The sequence below is a fragment of the Festucalex cinctus genome, chromosome 10 (assembly GCF_051991245.1).
Source record: "Festucalex cinctus isolate MCC-2025b chromosome 10, RoL_Fcin_1.0, whole genome shotgun sequence".
NCBI classification, from domain to species: domain Eukaryota; kingdom Metazoa; phylum Chordata; class Actinopteri; order Syngnathiformes; family Syngnathidae; genus Festucalex; species Festucalex cinctus.
Window position 1 is genome coordinate 17,092,566 of NC_135420.1, and position 11,890 is coordinate 17,104,455.

At 38.4% G+C, this 11,890-nt stretch overlaps 1 protein-coding gene across 1 annotated transcript in view; it reads left to right on the top strand.

The window, feature by feature from the left end:
• Positions 1-4,233, top strand: part of tnfaip8l1 (tumor necrosis factor, alpha-induced protein 8-like 1) — a 21,308-nt gene extending 17,075 nt beyond the window's left edge. The window contains exon 3 of the mRNA XM_077535560.1: positions 1,032-4,233. Coding sequence (XP_077391686.1) covers positions 1,032-1,320 — 289 coding nt within the window. The 3' untranslated portion in view covers positions 1,321-4,233. The remainder of the gene's footprint in view (positions 1-1,031) is intronic.
• The last annotated feature ends 7,657 nt before the right edge of the window (positions 4,234-11,890 follow it).

Below are 11,890 nucleotides of genomic sequence, written 5' to 3' on the forward strand. Positions count from 1 at the left end.
TGTAAAGTGCACAGCAAGCCAGTGAGGGGGAAGCCAAAATGGAAGTTAAGTGCTCCCTCTTCCGTGTTCCGGTTAAGAGGCGAGCGGCAGCATTTGGAACCGACTGGAGACGTTTGAGAGGACTTAAAAGTAAAGCGCATTACAGCAATGATAAAAGCACCGAATACCCTTTTAAAGTCCTGTTGTGTGAGAAACGGCTTCACTTTTGCCAGCTGCTTGAGGTGGGAAAGAAATTTTGACTTGAATAACGCTCCTGTTTAAAATCAATGTCAAGCTTGAATTAATTATGTCAGCATGGGGGAGACAATGTTGACAAACTAAATTGTTTTTTAGGGTTGTCAGCACTTATAATTAATCACATGACTTCAGTAGTTAACTCACGATTAGTCACAAATTTGATATCTGTTCTAAATGTACAATAAAATATAAGTCTTTATACTCTTGTTACCATAAAAGTGGGAAAAATATTAAATAGAAATATGGCTGCATCTTTTGAGTCGTTGATACAGTAATTTCATAATTCATAAAATTGAGTTAAAATTAAAAAGATGTACTGTTAAAAAAAGGGATATTGATTTGTTTTGGTCAATTTTCTGCCACTAGATGGCATTATTGCATTTGTAAGACATTCAGTGTGTTTTTCTTTTCATATTAAGCACTATCTAATTTTTTAACATGAAGTAACTTGTGAAATTCTGCACATTTTTTAAATGATCAAATACAACTTCACCTCAGTCTCCACAAATATGCATTATTTTTAAATGTATTACTGCTAAATTTTGACATGTATGTGCCTGCTACGTTGTGACTGGAATTAAAAAAAAAAAGAAAAAAAAAAAAAAAGAAAAAAAAAGTGGTGTTTAACTTAATTTAACACACTAATTTTGACATCCCAATTTTTTTGATTTTTTTTTTTTGCATTGGAACTTCCTGTCGGATGTCCAAAGTTTGTCAAGAAAAGAACAAAGCAGCATTTTCTATTTATAACCAAGTGACTGGCAGCCGCTGTCTCCTCTGTGTGTGTCTCCCAGGAAGAAAGTCCACACTCTGGCCATGACGGCGGTCAGTTTCCACCAAATCGACTTCACCTTTGACCGGCGCGTCATGAGCGCGCTGCTGAACGACTGCCGCGAACTGCTGCACCAGGCCATCAAACGCCACCTGACGGCCAAGAGCCACTCGCGCGTCAACCACGTCTTCAATCACTTCGCCGACTGCGACTTCCTGGCCGCTCTCTACGGGCCCGCCGAGGTTTATCGCGCTCACCTGCAGAGGATCTGCAACGGCGTCAACAAGATGCTGGACGAGGGCAACCTCTGACCTCTGCTCCAGCCCCAGAGTCACAAACTTTTCTGCACGTTTTGGTCGGCTTGTGCGTGCTTGTCAAACATCATCATAACACTGAAGTGCTTTTTTGTTGTTTTTGCCCAAAGTCTTTTTTTTTTTTTTACTTTCTTTTTGCTTTTGTCTCAAAGCAAACAAAGTCCATACAAATGAATGTAAAACCGTATAGTAGGCTGAGCGCCTTCAACACCTTCCTACTCATTCCAAGGGCACAATGCTCGCTGTCTCACTCAGTTGAGAAGAAGCGAAACCCTGAACAGGCAGGTTTATCTCTGTAAACAATGGCTTGGAGAGGAAAGAAATGTCTATACCGTTTCCAAATACGCAAGACATAAACACTCTGCTTTTATATATATATATTTTTTTTTGAAACTACTATTGCACTCAAGCCTGAATAAGCGCTGTACTGTACTTTTTTTGTTGTTGTTTTTTGCTTGCATTAATGCAACTATGTGAACCAGAGCAGATTAATCCTGCTTAGCCTGCATTTTAAACATCTTAACTTCATAGTGAGGCTGGGCTTTTTGTTCAAAAGTCATCAAAAAAGCCGCTTCTACTTTTCTAAACATTCTGGTTTCTGGCCAGCACAACAAAGATGAAGTATTTGGGTCATAGGGGACCCGGAATATAAAGGAGTCCGCGCTGTGTGTGTTGTCTCTGCGCTGACTCAGATGTCTCTCTCAGTGAGTCAACATTGTGACTGTAATACTCCGTGACGACACTCGTTTCACTTCTACTACCTGCATTCGTTAATAGGAAATCACAATAGCGAACCTAAATGTCTGGTTAATATATTTTTAGTGATTCTAAATAAATATGATTACATTTAGCTGTTTTCTAAACAATATTCTCACATAATCTAGTCGTAGCTAACAAACACGACTCCAAACAGACAGCTATGCTAGCCATGCTAAGTTTGCTTAAAAGAATGTTTGTTTGTTGCTATTCAAGTGTACTTGTAAAACGTGCGCCAAGTCAGTTGTTATCAAGACAAAAAGTGACTTCAAACAAAAAAAAAGCAAAAAATCACAACAGAGTGGTCCAACGATAACGTTAACTCGTAGCCAGCTAACAGAGTTGCTAGCGAACCATTTGCTAACCAGACTAAAAGCTCATTTCTGTTGGTTGGTTGCTATAGAGACATACTTGCAGAAGTCACAGTTTTATGAAGTGGGGACAAAAAAATAGGTGCTTGATCAAGAAGCATGGAAATGAGAGCTTAGCGAGCACTAGCGCTCTACAGTTAATGGTCAGACAATGTTATTCATTATTTTCTTATTGCTTTAGTTTCCCCATTTTTTTTTTTTTTTTTTTTTTAAGTTCAACACTCCAAAATAAATGTACTACTATAACCTTGATATATCCTGTACATATAAAGAACACGACACACTTACATTTACTACAAACTAAAGAAGCTATAAATTGTGTGCCTGCTTGGCAATCAACAAAGTAGGCGTGGAACTGCTAATGCTAACATGGAGTAAACATTTTTGACTGGCAAATTATGTTCAAAAACTTAGCATGTTTTCCTATCATGCTATGCGTATTGACTTGCACATGTTTTTTTTTGTTTGTTTGTTTTTTTGGCCTACATTATACCAATACAGTCAAAAGCCCAAGTAAACATTGTTTATTTGTATTTTAAATAATTATGTCTGAAGTACATGCTTTCCATTCACCATTTTTCCCATAATGCCGCTGGGTATATACATGAGCAAGTCAATACCCTGTGACATTTTGGAAAAACAAGTTAGCCTTTCAAGTACTTTTGAACATTTGTTTGATCGTATTTGCGAGTATATGTTTGCTAGTACGTTTGAACGCATTTACAAGTCAAACATGTTTACACCACATCGTCAGTTTCCTGTGCTCCGTACAAATCTAAGTTTTGAGACTGCAGGTAGAAGTAGTGAAGTAGTCGTCATGGCATTATGAGAACAGCCTTGCATGATATCCGGTGCGATGCTTAAAAGCATGCCGCCTAATGGTCATAATGGACCTGTGGAATTATCTCGGGTTCATTTGGCCACAAGTTCCAAAGAGAAAAACCTAAGAGGAGAACTGCGTGATGAAGTGATTTTTACATGTGTAGGGGGAGGCAAGGCTGCATGTAAAGATTAGCCGCACAACACTGCATGTGATTGTACTCTTTCACTGTAATTACAGCTCACCACTCTGAGCTTGGTGGAATGTCCTCAGCCACTCCATTTCTACACACAGCAGCCTCACCTCAACCTCTGTGCTGTTTGCACAGCACGTCACTTAATGCAGTCAAAGGACGTTTGTTGTTTGTCTTTCACAAAGAAGCTTTCGGCTCTTCCATAATGGCTGTCTTTGTTTTTCCATCACCCGAGCCTGTCCATGAGATTGCTCTGCGCCTCGGCCTAATTCCGTATTCCGCGAGTGACTGAGTGAGCGTGCGTGTGCGTACCTGTGACAGAATTGGAAATTGAGCCGTGTAATAAGCGCTGTACGTTTCCCAGATAGTATTGCAGAAACTTTAACTTGCTCGAACTCAGCCGTTCTGCCAAAGAGGAGGAGGAGAAGTAGAAGAGCTGTTACTCGGCACGTCGCCTCTTCCCCGGGAAGCGTTCGCAAAAACAGTATGCACTTGATTATCATAACACTCGGTGATGAAGACGTGTGAGGCTTGGGGTTTCAATTTTTTTTCTTTTTCTTTTTTTTTTTATTGAGGCCATCTCAGGGTTCTCTTTCTGTTTATCAAACAAGGATAGAAATGTGGTCTGCAGTGACTTTTACTGAAAGCTTTCATGCTTAGCTATTCATTTTTACTGCTATTGTGAAATGTTTTCGTTGAATGTACAGTTTTTTTTCGTGTTCCTATATTGTACCCAGACACATCAAATATATTACTTTTCTTAAAGATGACTTTCCTTGTCTTTTTTTTTTTTTTTTTTTATCAATTTCAATTAACTCTTAGAACTGTGAGACGGATGTGCTAACCACTAGCCACCGCGCGGTTAAGGTTCACATTAATATTGTAAGGTTCAGAAATAAGATTTATTTTAAAACATATTTACTTCTACATTTGTTTCCAGAATTATACATTTATATACATTTATACATTAAATTGAGATATTTTATTAGTTTGTATAATTGTTGTGTTGAATCTGCTGTTCTCATTCACTTGCATTTACCCAAAGTTTGCTAGCTCCTGATTGGTTAGTGTTGGTCAGCTGATGAGTTTTCAGGAAGTGTTGTCGCTGTAGCTGCGTGTGACGAGTAAAAACAGTGTTTGTTGTGGGAATGGAGCATTCCCACATATGTTATTGTGATTTTTATTCCCCACAATTTTTTTTCGCGTTACAACTCTCACATAATCTCACATAATACTTCCAATTTACACAGTTCAAATTTCAACTAGCTTCAAAAATAGACGCCTCCTGGGGTATATATCGTCTGCTTCCACATTACTTACAGTATTTGCACAATTTAACATTTAAATTTTCCCCATTCATTTTCAATGGGACAGACATCGAACTTTTTCTAAGTATCACTTTCCACGCCCACTTCCATACATATAACTTATCATCACTACCAGGTGTCTGATACTGCTCGGTGGCACAGGTGGTAAAGTGCATTGTCCAGTAACCAGGAGGTCATAATTTCATAATACATCTCTCAATTTACTTCATTAGCATTCGACATGCATTCAAATCTTAGCATTCAGCTTTCAACATTCCCAAACAATTTCTCCAGAAATTGCACTTAATCTAGTTCTAGAAGAAATCCGTCTCCATCCTGCGTTTTCATTTTATAGTGTTCCGTTGACCACCAACGAACCCTCACGTTACAGTATGTTGGAACGTTTCCGGTCAAATCAAGGCCCTAATCGAACTGTCTGACCTGGATTTAGTCACTCAAATCCCCCCTTCTTTCCCCCTCCCGCTCCCAGCATTGTGAGGAAGCCATGAAAATAAACACAAACCCATCTGACTCACAAGCAATTCAAGTTTAGGTCATTTCTTTCCACTTCCTTCAGGGCCCACGCAGCAGTCGATTGCAAGCGCAGGAAATTAGTCAGCCAGAGACTTGCTTCTGTTTCTGGGATATTTAAATTAATCACTGCGCTGCGTTTATGAATCCAGTGTGAAGTTTAATCTGTCATTGACACGGCTTGGACTACGGAGAGATAATTTGGCCCGTAGCGTGTCTGAAGACGGTCCCAGCGGCACGCTTGAAAGGCTTTCGGCTGGTCCCAGCGTCCAATTATCCTCTAATGGTCATTATCTCTGCTTGTGCGTTTGGTGAATACACACTCTGCTTCTGTTGGCCGTCAACTGACTTGAGGGAGATTTGCTTCCGTCACGTATCATTGTTTTGCCGTGTACTTTTTTTTTTTTTAAGCTGACAGTGATGCCAAAAAAGCTAAACTATCATGACACGCCTAATTTTATTTTGTAGTGAGCCAAAATGCAACATGTGCTGTTGGGAGTTGTTTGCAAATGTGCTTACCGGCTGTGTCCTTCCATACGCCAGTATTTTTTTTTTCAAACACATCTTTCCTGACCCCTGTATTTAAAGGGAAAAAAAGAACACTTTAAGAAATGAACAAAATTCTAAAAGACGGGGCCAGGAGAGAGTGTGAAAAATGCCAAACTCCAGCATGGTTCAAAATGGCCTCGTGTGAGTAAGCCCTAAATGTCCTTCACAGCCTGTCAAGTGAATGCCAAGGCAACAGGGGGCAGTATAACCTAACCTAGGGACCTTTTAGCCAATCAAAACCCTGAAGGAAGTCATTTCTGGAACAGCGACAAGAGTTTTAGGATATTCTTGCCAAATCCAAACGTCAACCAAACAAAACTCTAGCCTCAATCAACTTATTATTAAAAAATAGAGAAAACTTGACTCTGTATTCCTGACCTGATAAGCAGCAGGAGAGAAGGAAGAAAGGTTGTAGCAGTAACAAACCTCCACTGGGGCGTAATTATCATTCCCCATAATGAAGTGACTGCAGAGGAGCTGCCCCGCATCCTCAGAAAGAGGACGCTGATAAAGACGAGGCCTGCAGAGGAAACATTAGCATCCCTGCCTGTGCAACCAGCACACCTTATTCACTTATGAATTCCTTACCTGAACAAAACAACATTTGTAATATCACGCTCCAGTGTAGGATCAAAGATGACATCCCGGGTGCTTGTTTGGCTGTGTACACACACACACACTAAAACAGAGCTGCTAGTGCGGGACAAGCCGAGCAGGATTTTCACGCTGCATCCCTGAGAGGATACAGTTGATTTTGGCATACCGCGGCAATGTCAGAGCGGCTGTCAATACGGGCGCAAACAAAAAGCTCCCTGTTTGAGTTCTGGGTGGCGCAAAAACAAAAAAAACAAAAAACGGAGGCTATTTGGAATTAAAAAGTTGCAGTTTTTGTGACAGAAAGTCATAATGGTTACGATAACGAAGAAAAAAGGTCAATCTTTACATATCACTAAAGGAAGTCAAGTAATATATATATATATATATATATATATATATATATATATATATATATATATATATATATATATATATAATAATTGGTTCCATGTGCCCCCACCAGTCTAAACAAGTTTTCCAGTCTGGAAAAAAAAATTAATTTAATTAAATTAATTAATACAAACACGTAAAAAGTACTTTAAATTAAAAGTGAAAAAACAAGTCCCAGATTATAAAAAAATAATAAAAAATAATAAAAAATATTTTTTTTTAAAAAAAAGTTCAAAATTACAAATTTATTTAATTCAGTGACTTTTTCTTGTACAACTAGTGGTAGGCCTACTCATACCACACTTTAGGGAATCACTGCTCTAATTTTTTTCACTCTTGAAAAAAAAAAAAAGCCTTTTAGTCATGAAAAAAAAAATAGTACTATTCTTTTCGTATTAATTGGGGTCTAACGATATCCAAACGTCACTATACGATATCACAATATGAAGGTCACAATACGATAATTATCATGATATTGTGGGGAGGTTGGCAATACAAAAAAGGTCACAATATTGTTTAAAAAAAAAAAAAAAAGAGCTAATACTAAAAAAACAACAATATTGTGCTTTTGCACATTACAGCAATGAATGAAAAAAATATAAAAATATTATGAATATTATATAAAAAAATATTGTGTGTGTATATATATATATATATATATATATATATATATATATATATTTCCCCTTCATTGACCACCATTTAATATGGATTTTAAACACAGAAGGGCCAAAACATGCCTTGTTAAAATTAAACTGCAGTAAAAAACTAGCCACCAGGGGGTGCTACAACTGCACAAATGGAAATCAACCCGACTTTTTTTTAACAGATGTTGCTTTTAATATCATGACATGCCGACCACGATATATTGTGGCAGTTTTAATATTGCGATATCACGATATTGCCGGGATCGTTACATCCCTAGTATTAATACATCTTTTTTGCCTTAATAAATGCAAACAAAACTGGCTTGTTTCATGCAGAGATTTCACAATCATATTAGTACTTTTAATTGGCCCAAAGCTCCAAGGTAGGGAGTAGTAAATGGTTCATTATATTTGTTTTACTGCACGCCAGTCCCCATAGCCCCATAACCCCGAAAATTTGCGGACCCCGAAGCTACGACTCACTGACTCCTGCGGGTGGAGGGACCGTAGTTTTAGAACCAATGTTGTAAAAGCAGCATGTGCTCTGCACGTTGTACTTCTCGATTGTCTTTTATCACCAATTACAATTCCCTTTGGGCCCGATGACTGAAAATGACGCAGGAGGGATTTTTTTTCCCCTCTCTTTTTCTCCAGGACTCCTCCTACAATAGTTAAGTGCGATTTACTCCAAATAGAAATAGGCAGCAGTAAACTTTCTTTTTGTTTAGAAGCTGCCACCGGTGAACTTTAATGCTTGAACTGCTGAACTCACTGGCAAGTGCTTCAGAAAATGAAGCCCTGTGGCCTATTACATCAAATTATACATCTATTCTGACACTCCCAATGGAGATAATAGTGCTTCAATTGCATATTAGTTTTAATCATTAATTAACTGCTTTCTGTCCAATTTCATGGAGCTGAGGGAAATGGAAGTGATGAAAATGCAGTCAGAATCCAGAGAGGCCAAGCCAGTCAATATTCGTTTTATTCAGTAACAAAACTCATCTATTTTGTAAAATAATGTGTCTGATCCTGCACTGTGCACAACACTCAACAGTAAACTCAACATGAAAGGTGTCCTGACTGGTCCAGCATTATTGTTGACCACTCAAGTAGGTAATCTGGGGTTGCCATGGCAGTAACAGAGATGCCCTTTTCCAGTGTACCGCCACCATGATTTTGAAGCAGTTCATATTTGTGGGAATGCTGAAAGCATCCCACATATGTTATTCGGATTTTATTCTCCTCACTTTTTTGCCGAGAAACAACTCCCACATAATACTTCCGATTTACACCATTCAAATATCAATTTGCTCAAAAAAATTCATGCCTTCCGGGGTATATATCGTCTGAATCCACATTACTTACAGTACTCGCACAATTTAACGTTAAATATCAACTTTTCCCCATTCATTTTCAATGTGAATGACGTTGACCTTTTTCTAAGTCCCACTTTCCACGCCCACTTTCATACATATAACTGATCATCATCTCTCTGATACTGATTAGTGGCACACTTGGTTACGTGCATTGTCCAGTAACCCAGATGTCCTGGGTTCAAATCCCACCTCCATCTGTACTAGGGATGTAACGATAAGGGCAATATCCTGATATTGGAACAACTGCCACAATATCGTCGTTGTCATGTTCACAATATTTAAAAGGACCACATCTGTTAAAAAAAGAGGTTGATTTCCATTTGTGCAGTTCAAGCACCCTCTAGTGGCTAGTTTATTAGTGCAATTTAATTTTCATTAGGGATGTTTTGGCCTTCTATGTTTAAAATCTATGCTAATTATCAGATGAAGTTCCCCTTCACCTAATTTGCTTGTGAAGTGATAAATGTGTGCTTGCATTAGCAAGTAAGTGCGTCAATATTGTTATTAGCGATTGTAGTTGGTTTATATGCATTGCTGTTATGTACAAAAGCATAATATTGTGCTTTTTTTTTTTTTTTTTTTTTTTAGTATGAGCTTTTTTTCTTTTTACAATATTGTGATCTTTTTTACCCAAATCGTATCGTCACCTTCATATCGTGATAATATTATATCGTGATGTTTGGATATCGTTACATCCCTAATCTGTACATTGCAAATATATCCATGGTAATTATGCTTAGTGATATAAATCTATACCAAGTGACTATCATATCAGGAAATGCATTACAATATCACTGAAATTATTAAATGCATTTTGAAGTGGATTATAATGTTACTGAAATGATTAAATGCATGTTGGCTTGCTGTTTCAGATGACTCCTTAAAAAAATAAATAAAAAATAAAAAATACACCATTAGCCATGAATCTGAACAAGGCAAGTTATCTCAGACCTTAGAGGAATTGCCTCCCCCACAGAGAACCACATTTGAGTACATTTGATGGTTCGATATCAGTAAATTGTATCAGCAAATGTATTATAATTTCTCTGAAATTATTAAATCCCACTTTAGACAGATTGCAGTTCAAGTTTTATTGTTATTCATTTATCTTTCAACTTCAATTAAAACTTTGTAATTTTCACATAATTTATCTTTCAATTTACTTCATCTTAGCATTTAGCTATTAGCATTCGGCTTTCAGCATTCCCACACAATTTCTCTAGAAATTGCACTAAGTCTAGTTGTTCTTAAAATTGAATTACAAAAAACAGAATGACTCAATTTTGATGCTGCAGGAAACTTTTTTTGTGTGTGATTTTCATACTCAGAGTATGGATTTAAGAGATTATATTTCTCATTCCCGTTTTCTGGATTAGAAATGAACCTTGTGGCTTTTAAGTCACAGTCCACATTTGTAACCACTTACCCCACAGGGGCCTCAGTTAATGTGACATTGACAAGAAGCGGATTCATACGTGCTGCATCAAATATGAAGCAGAACTATGAAGTTCCATTTAATATGTAGAACATTTTGTCACAATTTGATGTCGTCCGCTCACGGCCCGATTTTTTATTTTTCTTTCCCCTCTATCGTTTGTTCCTCATTTCTATGCAAATCCCGATGTCAAGGCTGACATCTCAATCGGTGCAGCCGCGCGTTCCAAAAAAATTCTTTTTACAGGCCGTTAGGCGCTGACCTCCTGAGCGCTTTCCAAATGTTCCTCAACAGCGACCGGAGGAGTTGAAGTGCCCCTGCAGAGCAAACGTGAACGCTGCTTATTTATGTATTACTTTGCTTTTGTAGTCCCTCCACATCATTTCTCATCCCGTATGCTTAAAGGTGCTCTCCCCTCTGGCAAGCACAGCGACGGCAATCTGCTTGCAACTTAAAAGTCTTTCAAAACTCTGCCTTTTTTTCTTCTTTAAACCTCTCTTCCTCCACTCTCTCGCTCCCCCTCCCTCTCTTTTTGGTGTCCCCCACGTCTCTCGCTTTGCTTCTTTCCAGTGAGTCCTCAGAGAGACTGACTGACGTGTTCGAGGATGAAAAGCACGGCAGAGGCGGGGTGTACGGGTGGGTTCCCGAAAGCAAACACGAAAATATACGAGGGGACAGCAAAAGACATACTTGTGTGTATGTGTGGGTGCGCTGTGCTTACACACAGAAGAGTGAGCCGAGGAGGATTATCAACAATGCCACACTGGACACTTGGGGGAAGACAACATCTGTTCACTTCCATTTTTAATGCAGCAAAAGAGAACTTTGTGTTCTTTGCAAACTTTCGGCGGTGACTGTGCACGGTCCAAAGTCAGCGGTGTTACCTAACCTCTTCTCAGAATGTTGCATTCCGTGCCATCGATGGCTATAAACGTCAAAAATCAATTTAAAGCTGTCTAGCCGTGTTTGTGAGCTCATTAATGTGGAAGTCAACCTTAAACATTTCTTAATAATTTGTTATATGTGACGTCACTAGTCTAAACATGACATTCTGATTAATATTACATTTTGGAATATGAGTTATAAGGCAAAATCCAGCCGTTTTTATTAATCTCAGGGGCGGACATTTTGCCACTTGCTGTCGACTAAAGATGACATCAATGTTGCCCAGGACTCAGGCAATGACCAATCACAGATCACCTGTTTTCTGAACCTGCGCTGTGATTGGTTGTTACCTGAAACCTGAGCAACTGTGATGTCATCTTCGGTCGACAGCAAGTGGCAAAATGGCCGCCCCCTGAGATGGATAAAAATGGCTGTATTTTGCTGCTTAAATCATATTCCACTAACGCAATATTAAACAGAATGATATACTTAGACTAGTGGGGCTGCATAGAACATATTGTCAAAAAAAATAACAATAAAAAAATAAAGGGTTGACTTCCTCTTTAAAAGTTTTACGGTGCCTCAATGTTGGCTATTTCATGTCTGTGTGGTTTCACACTGGAAGAGAAAAGTATTTTTTCTCTTATGTAGCTTTATAAAAAGGTCAAGGCGGCACCATTTTTATACAAAATGCCACTGATCGCTTT